This window comes from Passer domesticus, chromosome 4 (genome assembly GCF_036417665.1).
Source record: "Passer domesticus isolate bPasDom1 chromosome 4, bPasDom1.hap1, whole genome shotgun sequence".
NCBI lineage: Eukaryota > Metazoa > Chordata > Aves > Passeriformes > Passeridae > Passer > Passer domesticus.
The window spans coordinates 62,414,943-62,440,710 of NC_087477.1; the positions used below are offsets into that span (position 1 = coordinate 62,414,943).

At 35.6% G+C, this 25,768-nt stretch overlaps 1 protein-coding gene across 4 annotated transcripts in view; it reads left to right on the forward strand.

Moving 5' to 3' along the window:
* ARAP2 (ArfGAP with RhoGAP domain, ankyrin repeat and PH domain 2) overlaps nucleotides 1–25,768 on the forward strand; it is a 196,162-nt gene that overhangs the window by 76,541 nt on the left and 93,853 nt on the right. For 3 of the 4 annotated variants that reach the window (XR_010361387.1, XM_064418434.1, XM_064418436.1), the window contains exons 1-7: nucleotides 1,609–1,767; nucleotides 6,937–7,971; nucleotides 14,146–14,216; nucleotides 15,158–15,237; nucleotides 19,902–19,984; nucleotides 20,798–21,154; nucleotides 24,190–24,259. Coding sequence is in view for 3 of the 4 variants with exons in the window: in XM_064418434.1 (XP_064274504.1) it covers nucleotides 7,055–7,971; nucleotides 14,146–14,216; nucleotides 15,158–15,237; nucleotides 19,902–19,984; nucleotides 20,798–21,154; nucleotides 24,190–24,259 (1,578 nt within the window). In the remaining variant the exon portion in view is untranslated. Of the gene's footprint in view, nucleotides 1–1,608; nucleotides 1,768–6,936; nucleotides 7,972–14,145; nucleotides 14,217–15,157; nucleotides 15,238–19,901; nucleotides 19,985–20,797; nucleotides 21,155–24,189; nucleotides 24,260–25,768 lie in introns of those variants that run through there. The other variant, XM_064418435.1, reaches the window with a different exon arrangement.

Consider the following 25,768-nt stretch of genomic DNA (forward strand, 5'->3'; position numbering starts at 1 on the left):
AGAAAAGGGGGCTTTGTAGAAGGACTTGGGAACTTGACAGAGAAGAGCTCAAGGGTATTAATCAATGACCATACCCTTAGACTTGAGGAGAAAGAAATTCTAGCCCACCACACACTGCTAATTAACTGAATTTTTGCACGGTGAGGTAAGCCTTGCAAAGAAGACAAATCTTTTGTTGTTTACAAGGCCTGAATCTTTCAAATAGTTTAAGTTACTGTGGTAAAAAATCCTTTTAAAGTCAGTATTCATTGGCATTCTTACCATTCTAAAAGGAAGCTAGGCTTAGCTGGAAATGTTAGGCAAATTTGTGATCAGATGACTCTGTGAGTCATTATGTTACAATCCAGACAAAAAGGGGTGTTAGTATACTTACCTGAATCACAACTGTGCACTCACTTGGTTTGGAAACATATCAGCCCCATAGCAAATAACTGGGAATAACAATTCCTTGTCTGAAATAGATGCTGCAAAAGCATTAATAAAAGAACAAGCAAGAACACAACAAGTTTATTTAGATTGTCAAAAAAGGCAAGTCCAAAAATTGGCTTGCATGGTTTATTTTATTTTATTTTTTACGCAGATAATTACACATCTAATAATTAGAACTTGCAGCTGGATGTTCAAAAGAGCTTGGGCACTGGTGGAATTGGTGCTGTAACACTGAACTGCATACTTCTAATCTGGAAGTTCTGGAGAGTGAAAAAGCTGTTTGCATTCAAAATCGTGATCCTGAAACCTCACTTTACTACCATGACACCAACAGTTTTTAACAGTACCCCTGCTAGTAAACCTATATTTAGTGAGTAGGAGGCAGTGTTAAAAAGAACCCAGGTTTACTTGCTCCTAAATAAGCACCTTTATAATTGACCTCTTTATCTCAGTATATCTTTGCTTCTGTTTTGCTTTGGTAAGGTGGGTGGTAGACCTGAGTTGCAACACTGTAAACCTTCTGAAACCTCTTTGGATTTAGACAAGATGAGAACTGAAGTGTCAACTGAAGCGTCAAGAAGATGCGTATGTTCACCAACGAACTACATTAAAGTACTTTCTGTATCATTCTGTGTAACAAAATGCTGGTTTCATCTGAGTGACAGTTTTTCACAGACATGGAAGAGATCCAAGAATTAGGGAATTCTTGGAAATTACCGTAAGCTTAGTACCTTTAGTGTTTGGTTTTTTTTTAAATTTATTTTTTAAATTTTTTTTTGAAGCAAGTGCTCACAGCTGTGTCACTACTGGCACGCTGTCCTGCTTCCACGCAGCCGGAGCGCTTGCCCTCAGCGCGGCTCCGCGTGGGGACAGAGGTGGCGCCGGGACGCCCTTTGCTCACTGGCCTGGCGGGAAGGGACGCTGGGCAGCACGGGAGGCCTGTGAAGCGATGCGCCGGGGCCCACAGCACCCCGGAGCCGAAGCCTGCCTGCGGGTTTCCCAGTGACTCCTCCGGAAATATGTGGCCCGGCCAGAACGCGCTGAGCCGGGCGCGGAGGGCGCTGCCGGCGCGCCCAGGTGCGGCCTCTCCTGCGGCAGGGAGGGACGGAGGGAGGCAAGGAGCTCCGCGGGCGCGGCCTGCCGGGGAGCAGCGCGGGGGTGGGGTGGGGTGGGGTGTGGAGCCAGCCAGGCAGGAAGGAAGGAAGGAGAGAAAGCAAGCGCGCAAGAAAGTGAGCCAGCGGGGAGCCGGAGGGAGAACTGAAAGTTGAAGCACTCTTAAAGCCCTGCGCTTCCTTCTTGTGCCTCCCCGTCCCTGTCAGCCGCTGGCGTTTGGCAGAGGTAAGGCGGGCTGGGCGGGCGCGGGGTGTGCGGGGTTTGGGGGGTCCGGGCAGGGTCTGGCCGCTGCCGGGGGTGATGCTGCGGCTGCCGGTGCCGCCGGCTGCGAGCCCCGCGCTGCTGCTGCTGCTACTGCTGCCCTTAGAGCTCCCTGCAGAGCTCCCTCAGGGCTGCCGGAGAGTGCGCGGTGTCTGAGGACGGGCCGTGTCCCGCATGAGCCACACATGCCGAAATAGCAGGTAGGCAGGTAGAAAATAAGGCGTGTATTGCTGTTTTCTTTGTAACTTCAATTGTTTCAGCTATTTGTATGTAAATGCTATGCTAAAGAGTAGTGCTTTACTGTTGTGTGTTTATTTACTCTATGAGTCGTTTTTGTGAAGGCAGACTTGAACAGACCTCACGTTAGCTGCCATTATATACCTGCAAATTTTGTCAGAAAACTTGAGAAAGTCAAAGAAGCTGTAGTATGTAATGGATGGAGAATACGAATGAAGGGTACAGCACCCTAGTGTTGCCATTGCAACTTCTCAAAGTTCCGATTCCACCCTGAGTTTGCTTATTCATGCCATTCAGTTCCTTACTCCAGCGACTCTGCAAGTTGCTCCACTGGAATTTCTTGCAGTATGAGGGTTGACTCCGAGGTAACGAAAGTTGCCGAACCTATTTCTAGAAGGCAAATGCTCTGAAATTAAAAAAAAAAAAAAAAAAAAGAAAAAAGATCAACCAAGAAACAGTTTTACAGAGGATGTGATTAAAGTTATTTTGTAATTATCCTCTAGGTTGACCTATGCTTAGTAACTTCCTTGTATTGGTAGAGGCAATAGTTCTATGGCAATTGCTGCAATCGGTATCTCTTTTTTTTCTTTTTTTTTTTTTAAGGCAATCTATATGCTGATTGTATAATGTAGCTTTTGGGAAAGACCTTTAATCTTCAATGTTTTCTATGTTAATCACGTCAGTTTGTATATAGTCAATTGCAATGTGAAGATGAAATTTGCTACTTGCAGATTTTGTTCTGCTCCATGGTACGACCTGTTGCACTGTTTGTTTGGTGTTTTTAAATTTTTTTTTTATTTAACATATTTATTAGGATTTTGATCTAGTACGTTGTTTAGCAGAAGTTGGGAGCAAGCCTGAACTTGCTTGTGTCTGTTGAACTGATTGCTCACAGTGTGATTATCTTGCCAAGTACTTTTAAAGGTTTGACAGTTTCTTCAGGTTTGTATCTGTATTGATATTAAAAAGGGGAAAAAAAGCCTAGTCCCACTTAAGTGTTTCTGTGTTCACCTATAACCTACTGTTCACACATTTCATTATTAAAATTTGGGTTGCTTGCTTGTTTCAACAAAGATTTTTTTATCTCCCAGTCAATTTTGTCTTCAAGAGTTTTCAGCTTGAAATATCAGAATTAAAGAGTTTTAAAACTAGTAGATACAGCTTTCCAGAATGCTAGATGCACGTTCTTACCCTCCATGTGAGGAAGGGTTTTGAGAATTAGAATTGCTATTTTTGTTTGGTGCTATTTAGCTGTCACTTTTAGTAAAAGAAAAGACCTGTTAGGCCGCTCATGATTTTTTGCCACTCCTTGTCTAATTCCGTTCCATAAGATGGGAAAAGGAAAAAATTGACAATCAGTTTGAGGGAAGTGTAAAAAAATTTTTCTGTGAAAGAAAGTTGGATGATTGCATAGAAGGCTTGACGCACATTGTAATTCATCCCCTGGTGAAACTTTTTTCTTAGAAGAAAAGCCCAGATGGTTTTCCCTGTATTGCTTTTTTCACATAGAAGTTAGGTGTTTTGTCCCAGTTTTGATAAAATGGAATGGTCAGGTGTCTTCCAAGAAGTTTGATGTTTTTCTTTTTTTTTTAATAGCCATTATAGCATTTTCCTATTTTTAGTTACCATGTTGAGAATGGTGTTTTTTGTCTTGGTTACACTACTTAAAAGAATATAATATTACGACAAGAAGCAATTTTATTTAAACAAGTTCAAATTCCCCTTGAGGGTTTTTTTTTTTGTTTCTTTGTTGGTTTTTTGGGTTGATTTTTTTTTTTGCTATTTATTTATAAGTAGGAAAAATCTGTTTTGCCTTGTTTTGGAGAGGAGATTTGTTTTATGGAGTGTATGCAGGCAGCCATGTGCACTAATGTTGTTTACAAATGCTGAATTTGGGGTGGTAGAAATATGGATGTGAAAGAGAATGAATGTATTTGTACCAATGTATATATGCCACTCCCATTTCTAATACTGTACATTCTTTAGGGTTTATTTTAAATTACTTGGCAATCAAAGCTAAGGAGGAGATTAAATTATTTTTTAAATTGATAACAATCACATCAAAATAGAGTAATGTATTGAATAAGGTGGTCCTTGAGTTCTGCATTCTTGAGTTCAAACCTTATAAAACACTTTAAGAAGTGATTACATATTTATGTTCTAGCCTGCAAAACGCTCACCAGTGTGTGTAGATTTGTTTAGCTGTTTGCTACTTTAATCTTTGTGTAAGTAGTGAAACCAAACCAGTTCTCAGTATAACCCTTTGCTTAGACCCACAAAATAATATGTAATCTTAGTGGTATTTAACCAGTTGCGTAGCTAGGGCAGATCTATTGCATGTCTTCAGAAATCTTGATGGATGCACTGATAGCTTCTGCCATAGACAACTACAGAAACAGAAAGTGGCTTGGACTTTATCTTGCAGCACTGTTGGCATTTTGTGGTCAAAACGTCCTCTCAGCAAGCAGTTCCTTCCTTCCTCTGTTACATGCTTTGTTCATAAAATAGCAAAACGTAATAATTCTTACAGATTTGGATGTGCAGTTGTTCTCTGCTAGGTAACCCTTTGCATTGGTATGTGGTTTATACAAAGATGGGTTAGAATCCAAACAGCTGATAACACATGACTGTAACAACACTGGAGATGTTCTGGAATAAGGTGTAGGCAAAGCGTAAGAAAAACAGTATTACGATAGACAAGAGAGATTGTGTGGTTATAAATATTTTTATTTATCTATTATTTATAAATATGTAGTTAAAACTACTCTCCCAGGTGTGTTTTTTGTTATTATGAAAGGTGGAAGGATTGAGAAGATGATACTGTCTGAAAATGAACACTAATACCTTAGGGAAAAAGTAGCCAAATGCTGTCATGAAACCCAGAACTGTCAAGGAAGGTGGAAGTGGCTGACATAACCAGCTGCAACTGCAACTTTAAAAGCCTTAGACTGATATGCTAACGCTGTAGGGATTTTATATACTTGAATATATGTGTGCTTTGGTTGTTGTTTTTTGATGGTTTTGTTTGTTTTTCTTTCTCTTTTTTTCCCTTTTGTTTGTAGTCTGTCTGATTGTGTTTTTTGTCCAATTGCTGGATATCTGAAAGACTATTTTCTGTCCCAAACAGTACCTGTCTGATATTTTCCCCCTGGTACGTAATTTCTGTACTGTTTTTTCTTCATTCTGTACTCAGAATCTGAGAATATATACTCATCTAGTTAAGAGGATATACATTTACATTTTTCAGGGTTTAGAGATGGATGGAGGCCATACTGTTGAATTTTATCCCTTATGACTAGCGGCTGCTGTGAAAATTTTGAGGAAATGCTGAGTTTTCAAATTTTTAAATGAATGATGGATGTTTATATAAGCATGCAGGTCAGGATGGGACAAAGGTAAATACGAAAGTGGATTGTTAATCTGTTTAGATCAGTCCAAGGCTTTTTAAATTTAAATAACTTGGGAATCTTTAATTGAGGGTTAACTCTGTAATAAAGTTAATCTCTCTTGAGAGGCTGAGATCTGATTGACCTATAGAGTTGTCTGTCTACAAGGTTTTAATTGTATCAATTTAATATTCAAGATAAGTCACTTCTGAGAATTGCGGGTAGTGATTGAAGCTGATAAAAATATATCCAGAAAAATGAAGCTAGAGACTAGAGAGAATCCAATGATTTATTTTAAATAAAGAATCATTTATAGCAATTGGTACAGTAAAATGTAGGCAATGTTTTAAGCTTAAATTCTAGATCATAAGTGCTGCATTTTTTGTCATGAAATACTTTGAAGAATCAGGTATCGATGCCTACTACCACAGACAAATTGTGATCGTACAATTTCTCCTCTTTCTAAATGATACGTAAATCTTAATGCTCTTCCACTGAAGCTATTCCTTCTTTTCCAGGCTGCTTAAGGCTAGTACCTGCATGCCAGGACAGCTGTTGCAGTCAGAAGGTTTCCCCAAGGCCAAATTACTCTTTACACAGAGAGAGAGGTGAAAAACCTGTTGAGTGTTGCTGATCTTAAACCTTTTTTGAAGAAATACTATTTCAGGATGTTTCAAACACCTTCAGAACAGCAGCATCTGGATTTTGTAAATTGTGAATTTAGACATGGCCCTGAAAGAAAGAATAACTCAAACAGATGAAATCTGGAGTCTTAAGAGCTGAGTTGGAAAATACTCAGGAAAAACTCATGGACCGCCAGAACTTGCTTATGTGGTCATGCCTGTTCTCTTTGTGGCCAAGGGAAAACTGCTTCCTTGTCAGAGTTGAGGTGCTGGTGGTTGCCTATTTGCTGTGTTCCTGCAGGACAGTTTGTTTGAAGGGCTGGATCTACTGTTGCAAACCATGTCATTGAGGATAGTACTTGTTCAGTTGGGTTCTCAGTTGAAGAGGGCTTGAATGCATAGTTCACATAGAATGTTGTCATTTTTCCTTTGTTCCATTGCAGGTGTGTTTCTATGTTAAAAGGATTTTGAGATTGAAAGATAAGGGAGTAGAAGCCCTATTCCATAATTAATTGGTGCTAGTGTGGAAAAAGGAAAATTTTAGGTTCCAGTTGAGGTCTTTGATAACTCTTTCTCTCCCTGATACCCAAGTACTGTGTAGTAAGAATGTGTGTGTAGATAAGTGGTTCATCTCTTAACTGTTCATCTTAATGTTTAACTACTAGGAATATCTGTTTTAAGTCTGTATTACTTGTGCTGAGACTTTGATTTAGCTATTTTCTTTATATAGGCTAAGATAAAAGGATGGGTTTACCCTTATTGTAATTATTGTATACAAACAATTAAAAAATATTAGACAGGGAGTCTTTCACAATTTTATTCAAGGTAATTGTGAGGTTCAGGTGAGAATTTTTTTAATGTCCTTTGTCTTTTCTATATGTTTGCAGTCTTTAAAAAAAATCAGTTTGAACTGAAGAAACTTGAAGAGGTGTCATAAGGAAACAGATATTTTCTGCTGGCTGCTAGACACCAAATTCAAGGGAGTTTTCTTGTTAGTGAACATGCATGCAACCTGACTATTTCTACATGACTGTGTGGGGCAATATATGGAATGAAGTCATGTCATCCACAGGCAATGGCTCTGATATTGAAGAATTTTTGGTCAACATTAACCTTGCACAATATCTTCCTAACTTCAAAAAATATGGCTATAACACTGTGACAGATTGCATGGGAATCAATAACAGTGTGCTTCAGCAAATGGGAGTGTTGCCTACAGGACACCGCAGAAGGATTCTTAAACAGTTAGACAGTCTTTTGGAGAATCAAGGAAATTCTCTTTTCCATGAAAATTTAAAATTCAAAGACTTCAAAGGTTTGGAAGAGAAGCAATATTCATCCTCAGATCAGGAGTCTCCTGTAAGCAATTCAGTTGTAGATCGGACTGGCTCGATACCTGTAACATCATCAGAACAACTTCTTGAAAAGTCTTACGTCAATAAGGAAGAGCTTGAACTTGCAGAGCAAGACTCAATGGAGGGAAATAATGATAGCTTTACAAATTTGGATTTTTCTAGTTTATACCAGAATTCAGACAGCATACTAAATGCTGTCAGTCAAAGCAGAAATTCCAACACGAACACTCAGCAAGATGCATTACTGACAGAAGCTGCTGCATACCAAGCTGATGAGCACTTGACTGACTCTTTGGTGTTCCGTGATCCGCCTTCCTTTGTTCGTTCATGTGAGACAAAATGCAAGGAAAACAAACAGCAGAGGTTTGCAAATGAGGGTGATTTATCTGATAGTAAACCAGATTCTCCATTCTATAAGTTTAAAGGAGAAATGATAGACAATGACTTATATGATTCTTGTACGCTGAACTGCATGAAAGTATTTCCAAGAGCAAGCCGATCTTTTATCTTAAGGCATCGACCTGTACCAGAAATTCCTGAATCAAGTCAAGTTCAACCTTCATCAAGGTAATTCATTACTAATGAGAAATTACTATTATGGTAGAACTTAGAGTTTGGGGTTTCTTGATATTTTTTCTTATGTCTGTTTTTTTTTTGGTGTGGATTTTTTTAATATGCGCTGTAATATACACTGGATCTGATATGAATGTTGCCAAATTAACTGAAGAAGGATTAAACGTCAATGTATTTAGAAAGAAAAATGGGAGTGTAAAGGGAAATTTTAGAAGAGTGTGTCCTTATAACCTCCCCAATTTTATCTGCATCTACATATTAACAAATTAAGAAATCTTTATTGGTTTAGATATAGCTCTTAAAAACAATTGTATAAAGCATAAGCAAGAACTTCAAGATGCCTTTTGGGTTAATTTCTGAAGTAATTGTTAACTTTGGAGAATGAAGGCAATCATTTATTCATATTATGTGTTGGCGTTTGCTGGTGGTGTCTAACAACAAAACCTTAGCTTTTAATGATATTTCTGTTATAAAAATATTTCCGAGACATTCCAGCAAGTGAAAACAGCAGTGGAAAAAGGAAGAACAAAAGGACAATAGCTGTGGACAGTTTTTCAGAGTTTATGAAATCTTTTCATTTGTTCCTAAGTATTCAGGTGATGTGACTGTATTTTTCTTCCTTCAAAATGGTTGAGTTCATAACTTGAATTCAGAAATTACTGAGTGGCACTTATTTCTTGAATAAACATTAGATGTTATAGCTTGTCTTGGAAAAATAAGATAGAATGTTGAGAAAAATATCTGCTGTTGGGACTTAATTCAAGACCTACCTTAATAAAAGTATAATTGTTGGAATTTTAAAAATGATAGGCACTGAATATGTAGTCAATCACAACACAATATTGCAGTCTTTAAGCAAAAAATATCTCCACACAGGTTAATTTGTAATATGATTGGATCTATTAAGTAAGTTTTAGTTGTTATGCTGGCTAAATGTCTTAAAGAGAAGAAAAATTTATGCAGAGGCATATGCAAAGTTTTGTTGGTGTAGCCATATCCAAATCATTAGGTTGCATTTTTTTTCCCAGTTTTTTTTTAAACCACAAGCTATGCCTGGAAGGGACATGTCTAGGAATGTTTTATATTTATCTAGAGATTTTCATCTGCATATCTCAGCAGTTAGAAACATCATCGAGTTTATACATGCTCTAAATGCAGGGGTTTCCCGGCATTTATAAGTTTTAAGATTACTGAATAATGTCAAAATTAATCTTGTAATACAATTGTTTGAACAGGTGGAGAGGCAAAGTTTCTTTGCAACAATTAGTTATCTTTTCTGTGTGCCTTAAAAACTCCTTCATTGGTGTCTTCTAAATGACAAAAAATTTGTGTTAATTGAAACTTAAGTATACCTATCTTTCATTGAGGAGCAGATTTATGTTAACTTTTGTAGAGTGATTATCCCTACTTCATTTAGTAAAGCTATTCATGCTGAGACAAAATGAGATTCTTAACCTAGAAAATGACTACATAGTAAAAGAATATTCTCATTGTCTTTTGAGAAACAGTCATTCATTTGAGAGACTATACTGTGTTTGTAGTGTTTCCACTATTGGAGTAAATCCTCCAAATCCCAATCTGTTAGTGATTGATATGTGGCTGGGTCTCTAACTTCATTACCCACCACTTTGACTTGTGAGCTCCAGTATCTTTTCTTGGTCTTTATGGTCCAATTATAGTAATATGGAAATCCTGAGGGATCTGTCTGCCAAAGATCGAGGCTAAACAAGAACTTTACAGCAGAACTTAAACTTGGCAGAAACTTCCTTGGTAACCTTTCTGACAACCTTTTCATACGAGCTGAGAACTAATACTAACACAGAAAACTTTAAAATGGCATTGTGCAAACATCTTTAACCTCAGGAAAGATTGTATCTTTCTCACAGAATTGCACAGACAAACAGCCTCAGCTGGCCTTACTGACAGATGCTGGTTTCATCCTTATTACATTGTATAAAGGATGTTCCATTGAGGCAGAGAAATTCTGCTGAAATTTGGGAAACTCAGCATTTCCTTCTAGTCATTCATGGATATAAGTAATTAAATTTTTATGCAAGGAGTACTTTTCTCATCACCTCCTGTGTGTCTTTAGCACAAAAAGTTCTTACAGTGGGTCTCCTTGTGTGTCATAGTAGGGCTGTGACAGTGTCATTTTTTATTACTAATAATGCACTTAGCTCCCTTCCAATTTCATCTGCTTCCCTGTGCCTCACTTCTGCTCCAGGCTCTTGCCTGTAACAAAGCATGGTGGCTTCTGGAAAGACACCATAGCATTTCAGAAGTTGAAAATACTTTGGGTCTATTTCTTTTTTTGGATTATGGCACTACAGTGTGGCAGCACTGTAATAAGGTGTTGCAGAATTAAAAAAAAAAAAAGAAGAAAAAAAAGTGAGAATTACACATTTTTCTTAATAGTGGAGTTATTGTGCAGATGTTAGTACTGGTTTTTCTTGCTCAGTATTGATGATGTATTGTATTGATATTGTAGTTATACTAGATTATTTTCAGCTGTACTTTTCCTTATTGTATCATTATGAGCTCTCTTGTTGGAGAACTATTAACGATTGGTCAAAAGGTGTTTAAAACCACAAAGTGAAAAATTGAAAATAATGAAAGTATTGCAATGGATGGAACTAACCACTAACGTGTCTTTAGGACAAGATTAAACAGAATTAGTTTTGAAATAGTTTTAGAGGCTTTGGATTCTTTGGATAATGTCAACTAGCAGTCACTCTTCTGTGAAATAGTTACCATGGCATCATTCTGGGAAGCAATCTGTTCAAACAAAAAGCTGAAGCAGATTTATAACATGGTAGATCTGATTTCTGTACAGAATAACAGGCAGATAAAATTTCAGACTGATGAATTATATAATTTTTTAGATTTTTTCGTGCTACCCTTCTTTGTTACTTGTGTTTTGCAGTAGTGGGGTTGTTCTGATTTTTTATTAAGAGAAATAAGAAAAACTAGACCAAAATTCTGGACAATATCCTGCATATGGGAGAAGATATAAATAAGTAAAATAGATAATGGTGCTTTGCCCGAGCGGGCACCATTTGTTTTCTGCAGTTGGCAGGTCCTGTAGTTGGAATTCCTTGCTTGGTGTTGATATCCTTTAGACTCCATTTCTTAACATACAAGTGGTCATGGTTGCTAGTGAGGTGCCAGACTGGTGTTGCTGTGTATCTCTACTGTGTTCAGCCACACAAAATATATTTTTTTAGAAGACAGAAGCTGCTCCCTCTCTTGTCCTGTGGTAAAGTATCATTTATTACTTTACCTCTGCTAGCAGTCTATGAACCCCAAAGCTTTAACACGGCATGCTAGAGCAGTTTTGATGTGTTTGCATTATGGGAGGGTTAGGTCTTGAGATAGATAGAAAAGAAAACATGTCTTGAATAAGTTTGAAAACAAAAGCTTCTTTCATTTAAAACACTCAGCAGATGAATGCCAAGTAAAGACTTTGAGGCACTGACTGCTTGCACTACCTCCTTCCCTCACTTTTTTGCAAGGTGACAGAAGTATATTGAATAAATCAGCTTGGTGCAAAGTTCTGTGCAAAGTTTTAGCTTTCCAGCCTTTCAGCATTTAGCAAGACCAGTCACTGCCTCATCACGTCCTTTCATCCTGTTTATACGGGGTGCTAGAGAAGTGTGTGCAGCCTGACCTGCATCCGGTAGCTCTTAATGTATGAAAACAGGGGGTGATAATCACCACAGCTGGAACAAAGTCAACACTGAATAATAATTGAAATTATTATTCTATCTTTGAAAAATTGGCACACTTTGTGATTGGCAGACTGCTTGTGCTAGCCTTCCATTAAAGAGCTAAATAAAGAATATCATCAGTCTTGATTAGGGTACCTAATTTTTGATTAAAAAAAATCAAGAGAAGATGTATTCACTTTCTGAAATGGCTGAGAAAAAGTCATAAATTGATACAGTTATAAGATTTTGGTTTTCAAACTTTTTCTGCCAACAGATTTCTTCAGTATTTTTCTCTCTTTTAATCCAGGTATTTAATCTGTATAACAGCTAGCTTACTATTCTATTAAGCATTCACAAATTATTATCATTTTATAGCTTGCACTGTTGGGTTTTTATGACATATGATCCTTCAAGCAGATACTCAAAGTGAGCTCATTTCATTTATTTTATATCTTCAGACAGTTTTTGATTTACATAAGTTATAAATTTGCTTTCCAAAAATGACAAGGAAGTGTATTTTTGAATGCTGGAAAGAAAGACTATAGTTGTTTTTCAGCAGGATTTTGTGTCATGTGTACATAAATGTAGATGCATGATCAAAAAGAATACATAAGTAGTGAAAAGTATATGGATTTAAAAAACCAGTGTGGGGTATTTTGTGTGTGTGTGTGTGAGTTTTTTTTTTTTTTTTTTAAGGTGACTTGTTATTTTTCATTACCCGGTGAAATTATCCATCCACCCTGAAACTAAGCAAATGACTCACTGTTTTACATAAGGAAAGCCTCCTTAATTTTAAAAGCTCTTCAAGTCAAAGCTATTTATCTCTAAGTCTTAATTTAGTTTAATGCTGCTAATACCCTTCAAAAGATACCAGCCTACCAACAAAAAATCTGATCTGTGTTGAAATACACTAGTAGTTTTGGGGTTTTTTAAGCATATTAAGTTCGCACAAACACATGAAGTTAGTTTGCTAATGGAGCTTCAAAAGGTGTAACTACAAGAATTTTAGCAAAATGTATGATGAAACACAGACTTTTAAAGTATTTGCTGTGTATTTATTGTAATTATGACTCAGGAGAGTAGGCAATTATATATGGGAACTAAGCCATTATCCACTTTCCCTGGCCCAATTTACCCTGTGTTTTCTAAACCTAGGATTTTATAAAGTAATCCTTGGGGAACTTAGTTTATGTAATCTGGATAACATTTGAAATGTCAAGTAACTTTATAAGGTGTGACTTCTGTTTTTAATTTAATCTAATAATATTTTTGAGGCAGATTTAGGTGTGGAGTAAAAATTATGTGAAATAGTTGTTCATGAACACCTGCCTTCTGTCACGAAGAAACATTATTTTGTAGTTAGGAGTAATTCAAATTGGATGTCATGGGACAGTATGTCTAAAGTTCTAAATGCAGATTATCTTAAAATAGTAAAATTTCTCAATATGTTAAAAGGGGAAATAGAAGTTAGGAGATTGATATTTTTAGTAGGAGATAATTGCCTTTGGCTTTAAAGGATGGAGGACCCACAAACTGTTAGGAAAACCAATAAGGATCTTACATGGCATTTATAGGCCTCAGAATATTCTATATGGATGCATGAGAATCTTCAGTACTCATATTTTAAGCAGAGAAAATTAAGAGGAAAAATTGCTAATTATGTTAATGGGGGAATTCAGAGCTTGACTGAAAGTACCTCTAATACAGACTGCTGGACTAGTGAAAGTGGACTAGAAATTTTGTAATTCACACTTTTTTCCCTATATTCTGATAATAAAGCTGTCTTGGCCTAAAATATTAATAGTAGCAATAATATTGCACTATACTTGAAATTATTGAAATACATGGGGCCAGCATGCCACTAATAAAAATAACTTTTCTCCTGTGCATGGAGATACCTTCTACATATGTGTAAAATGTGTGGGGGTTGTCACTGGCAGATGCAATGCAATGCCATTTACCTCTTGGTTTTAAAACTTTGTGGGGAGAAATAATTCACTTAAGGAAATCTAAACTTTACAGCAATTTTTTTTCAGTGTTTGGGAGCATGTTCTGGCTGGATTCTCGGGCCCCTTATGAGTTTAATGTCAAAGTAGATTTTCATAGTACATCCTTTTTTAAATACAGTCATTGGTAATCCTTGTGAAGGAGAAGGGAAGGGAAAGGTTGGGGAAAACTCTGGGATCTCCATTCTTCAAGCAATCGAAATGTTTTTAATGTCAGTTCAGAACACCCCCCCCAAATTTGGGATTTCTGCTAGGATCAGAGAAGTACTCAGTGTCATAAGGGGAGGAAAACATATTGTTGTGTGACTTCGAAAATAGATCAGAAAATTTCCCAAGATGTAAAATCTATTGTTTCTATATTTGTGTATAATTTTGTTTAATTGCATGAGATGGTTTTGCTTATTTTCTGGGAAATTTAAATTAATGTTTTCATTCTGTGCTTTGTTTTGTTCAAGTTCCCTTCAGAGAAGAAGAAATATGGGCCTTGTAAATATTTCTTGCACTGGGAGGCAAATTTCACAAAACAGTGAGTTAAGCATGCTGATATTTACATCTTGAATATTAAGGAAAAAGAAACCTTGGACTGATTATCTAAAATAAGCATTACTTATTTTAAATAATATCTTATATTTTAAGAAATATTGGGCATCTGAAAGTTCTGGAAGAATTGATTTATGTGATAGCAGAGTATTTAATCAGTTCTGCACTTTTACTTACTTTTTGGATATGTCCAAATAAAGTAAAAATTAGAAAATCTACTCTTTAAACTGCATTTATTTTAATATATATATATTTTTAGGCTAGTGTTTTAAATTTCTAATATTAGATCCAGATTTTTTTAATCAGAGTTAATTTCTTGAAAGATATAAGGAGTGTATTCCTGCCTAATGCTGCTTAATTTGTTTATAAGTGCTCATAGCTCCTGGAAAGAATAGGAAATTTATTGTATTAAATGTTTACTGAAGTGTTTCAAAGTCTTGTGCAGTCAGGTGGAAACTTCTTTCGTATTTGAAAAATATGGCTTTTTTGAAGGTATGTGGGTTTATTTTAAGTAAATACTTGGTGACAAAATGAAGATGATGCACAAAAGAATTGTCTGGTGATTTTGTTTTTGGTATTTTTTAAAAGTCAGAATGAAGAGCTTTGGAGCTATTGCTTCTTAGACTAGACAACTGAAGGTTTTTTTTATTTTAACTCGATGCAGGGTAGGAAAGAAGAAAATGCCTGTATGCAAGTTATACTCAAATTACATAATAGTGTTAATGTCTGTGGTGAAAAGAAGGTATCTGGAGTTCATGTAGAATGAGGGCATTGTTTCTTGTTCCTCAAAGTTTTTTTCTGGGAAGGACAGAGAAATTGCAAGCAGCAAAATCTGCGTCCCTTGTTGATTTTATTATGACCTTAGCAGAGCATTTGTGACTCACAGTAGAGCACCGTGTGACTGTATCTTTATTTATTTGCTTTAAGGTACTTCCGTGGAAGAAAAGCCACCGATTATCTCTCCATATGGGGAAACCTTTATTTGTGATAACGCTAAAGATGCTAAAGTAAGTTGAGAAGCCTGAATGTATATAGTCTGTCTTAACTTTAATCTTCATGCTGGGTATTTCATACTGCCCTTAATTACTTGGTTTTTTTTTTTTTGTTTGTTTTGTTTTTTTTTTTTATCTTTTAGTTGCCAGTACTTGCTTTCTGTCTTGTAAGGTATATGCAAAGGGTTTATGATGTAAATATATGAGGACTAATGGCTTTTGTTAATCTGAAGAAACACTTTGTATGTTCAGTAGTAATAAGAAGCTGCAGTGTATGTTTTGGTTGTTTATATTTTTTTTCTTTTTTTTTTTTTTTTTAAACCAGCATAGGACAGGTAACTGTTTTTAACCCCATTGGCCAGATCTGCTATATTTATGTACAGTTCTTTGTTCATAATTGAGGTTGAGCTGTTGAAATTTGAAACTGTTAGAATTTACTAAGAATGCTAAAAGTGGCTTTTTTTCTCATCTGGGGGTTGCAGATCAAGACTGGGTATCTCTGCACAGACTTTTGCATATCCTGTGAAAGCAGCTTGCACTTTAGGTTAGGTGATACCATGGTCACATTTGGCCGTGCCCCTTTTCAATTCCTGTTTATGAAAGTTCTCAGGACTTTTTTCGTTCTTGCATGATATTTTTCATGCATCTCCTAAACTTGCTGTATATCCGGAAAGTCACTTTTCTTTTAGGATTCTCTGAAGTGAACGTTTTTGTTGGGGTCAGTAGTTGGTGTGAGTGCCAGAGATGACATGTGGACAGACTTCTGAATCTTGTGGATGGAGATATGGGAGGTAAATTAGCTTAGTGAGGCATCTGCCAAATGCCATTAATTTCCAGCTCCTGCTTCTGTCTCAACAGGAGGCAGACGAGAAATTTTTGATTCTGTGATTACTTATACTTTTTCCAGCCAGTCTCAAGCCACAGAATTAAAGATAAAAGAAAATTATTCTGTCCTGGTCTTCAGTCTAATGTTTCATTTTTATACTACTGTAAACTATTGACTAAAATAAAAACTACTCAAATGGATGTCTAGGGTTTTCCTTTCTCCCATTCTAATATCTTTAAAATTGATCAAAAAAGTAAATGGTTCAAATTTAGTCTTCTAATGAGAGTAGTTTTATAGGAATAAAAGTAATCTCTTTTTGATGCATACTTTGTTTTGGATGTATACTATGCTTTTTTTTTTGTTGTTGACTTTTTAACACAGTAGACATAAAATCATACCTTGCCTTTCCTACTTGTTCTTGTTATATGCATGCAAAGCTGGCCTTGGAGTGGTCATTTTCTTTCCTTGAATGCAATGCCTTGGCTCTGCTAGTTATTGTTGTCTGTGCCAATGTCTTTAAAAATTCAAAATTTAACTTCTTTTTAATTATTTCAATGGTCTAAACTGATTTTTCTAGAAGAGGTTTCCTAGCCCTCTTGTTACTTATTAGCATTATTCTGTACATTTCATTGAAATGTTAATGAAAAACATACCCAGAAAGGTTGTCAGCACTCTTTCTTATCTTACAAAGGGACAAAGTATAAAAATGCCATGCTATTAAACTGGATTAACTGCTTGAAACTAAATTGATATTTTGCTGGTTGTAGAATCATTATTAATGCAGTATATTATGACATCCTTTACCTGAAGATTTGGATTTTAATATCACATCCATGTATGTGAACAGTTTCTTGCATTATGTTTATCACTTGTCTGTTGGAAATTTCATAGCTGATTTTAGTTCCATTAACACTTAATTGTGGACAAAGGTCATAAAGAAGAACTATGTAACAGACATCTTGAGATACATTTCATTATCAGATTTTTTTTTTCAGCAGAAGCAAATATCCTAGGAACAAATAAGAATATTTAGATAACACTGTAAAGTATGTGAGATTTTTGAGCTTGTTGCTGCTGCTTCATGTTAAGTCACGAGAGTATAGTTTGTTCATATTGAATACAAGGTATCAAGTTGTTATACTTACTGACTGAAATTTATTCTAAGGGCTTGTAAGTTAGCCATCACTCTTCCTTCTGTTTCATTGGTGTAAAGAAAAGGCTTCTGTAGGCTTTTGTGAAGGGAGTGACTGTAGAAATAGGTAATGAGTCACTACAGACTGGAAGTAAGTGAGCATGAGAGAACAGGGGAATGAAGGTTATAAAGAAAATATGCCTTTGATTTGGGTCAGGAAGAAAGATAAGTATAGAGAGAAACCTCTGAATAGCAACCTGAAGAAGGAACTGGTTTGGGTTTTTTTTTTATTATTATTTTTAATACTGATTTAAAAACAACACAAAAATCCAAGTGTTTTAGAGACATTTTATTGTTGTGTCTAACTAAAAGGAGTCAAGTATATTAGAATTTCTCCAGGGGAAGACTGAATTCTAACGAGTTTAGGCCTCATGAGTGAAATACTGGCTTTATTTCTTGCTGTAGACAGATTAAATTAAACATGCAATCTGAGCTCAGTAAATTGTGTGAGCTTCTGAGTATTGGGATACTGTGGAAGGCTGGCTGCATTGCATTTCATGAGAAAATGCTTTGTATAATACCTCAGACACTTGAAGGAGGTGGGGATTTTGTCTTGCATTGAGCCTGAGTGTCTTGCAGGATATTTCTGTAAACAGGGCAATGCAAATTCTTGGGTTTTCATTTGTTTGAAATAGATTTTTTTTTTGAGCAAATAGAACTTCCTTTACCCACAACCTATCTTCATTTGTGGACTTTTACATTTTAAATTTTACTGACAATAGAAGTGCATTTCTTAGTTATTGCTTGGAAGTTATCTGGCTCTGAATTCACTTGCTCAAATACTGAAGATTATGGAGTGAACACAAGTAGGACATCAAACTGGTTTTGTAGTGGTTTGTGACAGGCAGGAAGAGGTACTACCATGTAGCTTCAGTGGGCATGGATTGCATTTGTGTCCTGATAAACAAATGAAGATAAAGGATACTGGCTATTTTTACTCTGAAGATGTTTCATGCACCATGTTATTGGCCTCTTAACTATTGTGCAGAAGTGTGGTGATTTCCCTTTCTTTTGGGAGATTCTGGGCAATGCAAATACTTAATAAACAGTGGATAGATTGCTTTTGAGTTTTCTATTTGATTTGTTTACAAGGTATATTGATGCTTTTTGCTTAGTTTTTTGTAGGGTTTGTTTGGTTGATTTTTCTTCTTTTTTAGCCCCTTTAGTCCTTTAACTACAGCATAGTACTGCGATGAGTGGGTGGTTAGGTTTCGGTGGGTTTTTATTTTTAAATGGGTCTGGTTGGCAGAGGAAGACAGACAGTTCACCTAGATTTATCCTAGCATCAGACTGATTTGTACATTTTTGCTGCACACTTCCTCTGCTTTGAACTATGTCTTTTTTTAGTCTTGCCTTTCCATGTTGCCAAGGTACAGTCCTCAAGTACAAGATTAGGTGCTGCTACTCAGAAAACAAATGGCAATGTTGTGAAAGCTTATCCACTTTGTTTCTGCCATTGTTCAGCTTTGTTACCTACACATAAAAGCTTAAATGAGTTAATTAAAACACTTCTGTCAGAAAGCATGAAGGTGTTAAATTTAGGGTTTTTTTGAAGGAAGAAAGACTTTTAAAAGCTTAGTAGTGCAATATGATTGTCAGATTAAGTTCAGGAAGTGTGAAATGTAATGTTTACGAGCAGTGTTAACCTTGACATTTTGTACACTGCAAGCAGTTTACAAAGCAGTGTGATAAAGATTTCTAAGCAAAAGTTAATGTATGAGCCTTTTAAGAAGAAGTTCTTGGCAAGAGACAACGCAAAAAACCCTAATGAGATAAATTCAGTATGTCTGAGTTCTGTTTTTCTTTAGGATTTTGATTTTGCCATTATTTTATCTTTAGTGTTCTGTGAAGGCTGTACATTTATTCCAAGAAGAAATATTGTTATGAAAGATAGGCTAGCAGTGGCAAATCATAACATAACATGTGGCTCTTGAGCTTAAAAAATATTCAGTTGTTGTGGTTTAACCCCAGCTGGTAACTAGAACACAGCAGCTTGCTTGCTCCCACTGCAGTGTGGAGAGCTGGAAAACAAGTAACCTCTTAGATGGTGGAATAAGACCAGTTTAATAATTACTACAAAGCAAAATGTAATCATAATACTAATCCTGATAGTAACTGTAGTGGAAAAGAGAGAGCATCGTGCTCTGTGCTATGGAACATCCCTTTGGCCAGTTTGGGTCAGCTGTCCTGGCCATGCACCCTCCTGGCTTCCGGTTCCTGTGCTCGCTGGCAGAGCATGGGAAGATATAAAGTCCTTGACTTAGACTAAGCTGTACCCAGCAGTACATCAGTGTGTTATCAAAATTATTCTCATTCTCAAATGCAAAGCATAGCCCTGTACCAGCTGCTGGGAAGAAAAGAAACTCTAAACCTGCCAAAACCAGGATGTCAGTGGTGCCTCGAGAAAAATCAGAGCAGTGGTATTTCAATACACTCAATCTCTTTATCTGATTTTATTGTATTAGGTGTTTTGGGCCATGCTTAAATGTTGAAAATAATATTTCTTAGAATACGAAAATCAGCTTTCAAGTCCATGTTTGAAAATGGGGGAAAGAACAGTGTTGCTAGCTAGGCTGCTTATGTGTGATTTGTATCTACAGTAATTTAAATATCACTTACTCCTTCAGTACAAATGTTAGTTACAATATATTTTTTTTCTAGGAACTTCATGGAAATGAATTCCTGGCTTGTGAAAATAAATTGGATCTAGGAATGAATGAAGAATATTCTTCTAAGAATCTATGGTATTAAATAAGAATTACTGACAAACTCAAAGCGTAAAGAAGAAAATGCTATTTACTGATGTCACAAGTGGATCTCTAGCTCTGAGGGCACAACCATGACTATATATTTTTTTTTTTCCTTCTGTTTGAGGCCTTACCCCATCCTGTATGAGGCAAATCTGGGCACTGTGGCTGTTCTGGGACTCTAAACTAGGTTTCAGAATCTTGTGAATGTGAATCTTCAGAATGTTGTGAATTTGGAGAGTGTCCCTGTTTTCCCCAGTCAGAACAAGGAAGACCAAGTTCCATTTTTGTATGTCTCATAGCTGGCTGTGTCTGAGTGCTCACATAATTTACTTTGTCATTAGGAAAAAAACAACCCATGCAAACAAGCACAAAACTAAAACATATTCACCACTCCTGCCATGAGACAGTGGCCAATGGCTTGATGAAGTGGGAGCTAATGTGCTTCTTAGTTATGCAGCCTGCACCAGGCTCCGTTGAGGTGGGAGAAGGAAGAGAAAGTGATACTGCAAGTCATCAAAAGTATTCAAAAGAGTTAGGTAGTTTGCTGAGGAAGGAGAATTTACTTTTAAATTACTGTTCAGCCTTCCAAAGGAGTGTTATCTTGGTACTATTCCTGTTGAATGGAGAAAGTAGCATGAGGATGGATATAGTTATAAGATAGATTGTGTTTAGCAGGTCTGGGTTCACTGTCATTATGTAAGTTATAAACATAACATATTTTATCAGTATTTATTCTAATTACTAATTTTATGTACTTGTGCATTGTAGTGATACATTTTAAGAGTAAAATTCACTTTTTCTTTCCAGTTACTTTAGTAATCAGAGAGAGAAGACAAAAGAAACTGCAAAAAATGAATCCTTGTCTCAGGAAGACCCATCATTAACAGCAGAAGAATCTGAAAGTGAATCTGTATATTCTACTGTGGAACAACATTCTTTGTCTTTAAAAAAAAAGAAAAATAAAACCAAAACACACTCAGCATCTTGCAGTAAGATACAAAGTGGAGATTCTGATCGCTTGGTCAGTGAACAAACGAATTTTTGGCAATTTGGTGGAGACCAGACTTTGATTGGAAATGACTCAATAACACCATATGCTTGCTTTTATGGACCGTCGGTAAAGAAGGTTAAAGCAGGATGGCTGGATAAATTATCCCCTCAAGGGTATGGTATTTGCAGTAGCTATTGTGTAATTGTGACAATGTATGTTTGCCTGAGAGATACTAAGTTTGCATTTAGTCACTGCTTAATATTTGTGGTGGAAGGGGAAAGGGAATTGTTTTCATTGAATGAGCACCAAGCTTTTGTGAATTTAAGAGTTTTTAGTGATGTTACCTATCCTAAAGGTTTTTTTACCAGATGTAGTCAGAGAAAATATTTTTCTTAAAATTGTTGATCTCTACTCATGAGCTATAGTGGAAAAATACAGAATGAAGTTGTGCCAGTATTTCCAGTTGCTACATTTTTGCAGAATTTTGGTGGGTCACAAAGTAAGTGAAAACAAGCTCTGATTCTGAAATACTACTTTACTAATTCAGCCATGGATAATAATTTAATAATTAGTGTGACTGGAAGCCCTGTTGCTTTCTGTCTGTTACTTGAGCTTTGAGTTTAGGGTTCACCTGAGCTGAACTCCTCCTGTTTAATTTATTTTTGTGCCTAAAATTTGATGGTAGAAATCTGAGTTCAAGTCTTAAGATTACAAATAATGAAGAGAAGGGACCACAATAGAAAATGAATTCTCTCTGTCACATTTGGGAGTTTGATGACAACAACAATAACATCAACAACATATCTTATATTTGATTTCTGTTGTAAGTTCTTTGTTTTATTTTAACTGATTTTAAACTCCAGCTGTCATTAGACTGTTTTTCACTAAAGAATGCTTCATTAGCAGATCTTCCATGATAAATACTTGCTAACTCTGATGAAGTTCTTCTAACTTCCTACTTTTAAATTCTAGTTTTCAGTTTCCATTTTTCTTATTACTTATGTTCTTATGAATTCTGTGAATCCTTTTTTATATTGAAAGTGGCACAATTTTACTTTTTAAGTCTGTTTCTGATCTTCACTAGGACTTCACATCTAGAAATTAAAGCTCTTGTACTTGTTAATTCTATAATACATCTATTGCACTTTTATTCAAGCCTTAATAGAACTGCATTCTTTGTTGTTAGGACTGTATATTGAGCTGTGCTGAAAGGTATTAAAGTGTTTGGCCTTTGCTTTGATTATATGTTGCCATAATAATCATCATCAGTATAATTCAATATATATATATATTTCACTATATATATATATAATTTCAGTATATATATATTTTTTAAGTGAGAAATTTATGTTATTATGTTATTGTTTTGGAATACAACCTTATTTGAACTTACTGGAAGAAGCTCTGGTATATAACAATATCCATTTTTTCTTGTTCCTTTCTAGGAAATCTGATTTGACATTATACCTTTTTTTATTTTGGTTTTGTGTTGATACAGTAATACATTGTTGAAGATGATTAGCAAGATGGAATAATAGGTTTAATAAAACTCTTCTACCCTCACAGAACTTCAGTGTGCTCAAAACTATTTTCTTTCCTTTTTAAGTGGTTTTGAAAGTTTCATCCGCATTTATGGATTGCCATTGTTCACCTTTACTAAAGAATCAAAGAAAAATTATTCACAGAGTGTTTTGACATTTCTTTTTTTTTTTTTTTTTGTCCTAGAATTATTGGCATACTGAACTCTTTCAGAGCTGCAGTTAGTTTTAACTTTTGTTTGATTTTACTTGCAGGATTTTTTTTAAACACTTTTGGCAGTTAGCTAGCCGAGTGATGAAAAGTATAATTCTTGATTCCAGCTGGCTTGTCTTGCTCTATTTGAAGGGGTAGAGTTGAGAAAAAGTTACAAAAACTTCAAGAAAGTGCAGTGTGAGGATGTATTATTTGGAAAAGATAATGAGTTAACCACAAAATTAGTAGTGGTTAGTACCGAGTAGAAAAGTTGCATGGTTATTAGCCTTGATCCAGTGACAGTCCACAGCTACATTTCAAGGACTTTGTCTCAGGGATGGTTCAGTGAATGATACATTTTTGTTTCTTTCACTTACAATACCATTTCTCAAACATCTGAAGAATTAAAAACACCTAACAAAATTTTAAAAATAATTTTTTTTCAAACTATTGAAGCTCTGTCTTATTTTATTTCACTGCCCATCAACAGAATATTTTCTTCTGTTCTACACCTCCTATTCTTTTTATAAAGCTCCAATTTACACCCAGCACTTTGTGACTCCTTGGGGAAAAGAATATATACTGTTTTCTTAAATTGCTACGAATCATGCAATTAAAATATGGTCTCTTTTTTTAGTTAATTCACTATAAATGTACAGCCTTTGCTCACATTGTATGTGGTACTTACGTTCACTCGTCCCTGTATAATCTTGAAGTTTATTGACAATTTAATGCAAAATAGATGGTACATTGGCCTTTCCATGTTATGAAAAATGATGATTTATTGTAGTCATATAATAAAAGTTAATTAAGCCAGAGCTGCTATTTGATTAAAGTTTTGATAAGCTATCACAGTCTACTAATCCTAAAGCAGAGCACTCATTTAAAAGGAAAGGAAATAATGTTGGGAAAATACATTAGTGGGGTCTTGTTCTTGCTTAATTAACTTGTTTAATAGATTTTAGAATGGAGACATTTTTAGATGATAACTAACAAGCTGTCAACGTTTTTAGTGAATGTAATGGACTACTTCAGGTTGATGTAAAAATATATTTTTAGGTCTTTATAGAATGTGAATTAATGGCACACTGAAAGTTTCCCATTAATGATGTCCAGTTGATAACACACATTGAAAATTAAATTTTATGTTTTACTTGTTGGGAGATGTGGTGTGTTGCTATCCATTCACTGGCGAGAAAACAGAGTCTTGGAGATGTGTTGGCATGGAATGACTGGAGGTACCATAGCCTAAACAGAGATGTCCTTGTCATAAACATGACAGTGAGATGGTCATTTGAGCTTTCATTTTTGGAAAGTATCTTAATAGAGCTTGTGGCACTTAAAGTTATGCTCTGTGTTCAGAATATTGATTTGAACAGAAAGCTGAACAAGATTTGACCTTTCTACAATTTGTGATTGAGACATTCTTAAAACCAGTGTTAGCTGTATATTAATTGTGTTAATTTTTGATTCACAGCAAACGTGTGTTTCAGAAGCGCTGGGTTAAATTTGATGGAGAGAGCATTTCTTATTACAACAATGAAAAGGTAAGAGACATGTTTTGGTCATGTTTAGAAAAAAATGCATCTGTGTAATATAGAAGGTACTATAATTAGAATCTGAATAATTAGAAATGAATATCCATCTTATGTTAATTTTCAATTCTAAAATACTGGGGTGAGATGTAATTAAGTATTTTAAGGTGTCCTTGTCTTCATGTATTGTTCATCCTTTTGTTTCCTAGAAGGGCTTGTATTACTCACCTTTCCAGGTAGATGTCATCATATTTTTTTTACTTTAGTGAGAGACTGACACTGCTGCTGTTTTTGGAACAGAACAGGATCATGCTAAACACTTTTAAGAGAGGTGTTATTTTGATGGTGTTTGCAGAGTGTCCTGTCATGGGAGCCTAGCATGCTGGAGATTGTGAGAGCAAAATTAAAAGTAGCATGGAAGACCACATTAAAAAAACACCAAAGAACCCAAACCTATACACTTGTTGACTCTTTGATTAAAAATGTCTTTTTCCTATTTGTCTTCTATGCATAATTGCATGTCATGGAACGAGGTTAGGTTTGCATGGGAATGTTCAAAACCAGTACTACAATGTATGTGGCTGGTTTTGCTTCTGTACTGAGGATTGAATCTTGCTGAAACATTTGCAGACTCGTGACCTGCTTTGATTAAAATAGTTCACTTCTTATATGTGATACAAAAATGCATTTGTAAATAATGGTTTTCAGCGAAGCATGTTTTCCTTGTAATTCTCTTGGAATTCCATGTGATTACCCTTCAGAGCACTACAAAATTCTTTTTCTTTTGCTCTGTGATTTACTAATTAATTTTTCCTCTTGGCAGTAGTGAAGACCTTCTTAGACTTAAAAGTGGTAGATGATTGTACAATATGCATGTTAAGGGAAGTTGAGTTTCCCTTCCACATGCATATGTGTTATTTTAAATCCTGGAAACCATTTCCTTTTGAAGATGCATATTACATTAGGAAGAAAATAGAGTTTCAGGTAAAAGTTCTGAAACAGTATGCTGATTGGTGGTAAGAGATCTATAGATGCCTTATGATGGGATGAGCATGTAAGAACAGAAGTAGGATGAGACTGTTTATTTTCTGAGGGGCTGGGGAACTAAGAAAAAGTTCAAAAACTGTTTACATTGGTATTTTTGCTTACTGATTGCAAATTTGAAACATTCTGTTTTTACTTGCTTACTTCACTTACAGTAGAAGACATGATTTTGTAGGTGAAGGGAACGATAGAATAAGGAGAATAATGTTTGCATTACAGTGACAGAAAATGAAACCCTTTTGCAATATGGATCCCTTTTCAGCTTCAGAGGAGCAGAAAAGCAGTGTTAATCATTAAGAAAGACTTGAAAAAATAGAGAAATGGGATTTGCTTAACACTATCTCTAGCATAATTAAGGAAATAAATGCTGATAAAGATCTTAGTCTTTTATCCGCACTGGGAATTTATTTTTATTTTTTTCCTTCCCTTTGAAAGTCACTGAAAATGTTACTTGGAGGTCAATTGTGCTAGAATAGC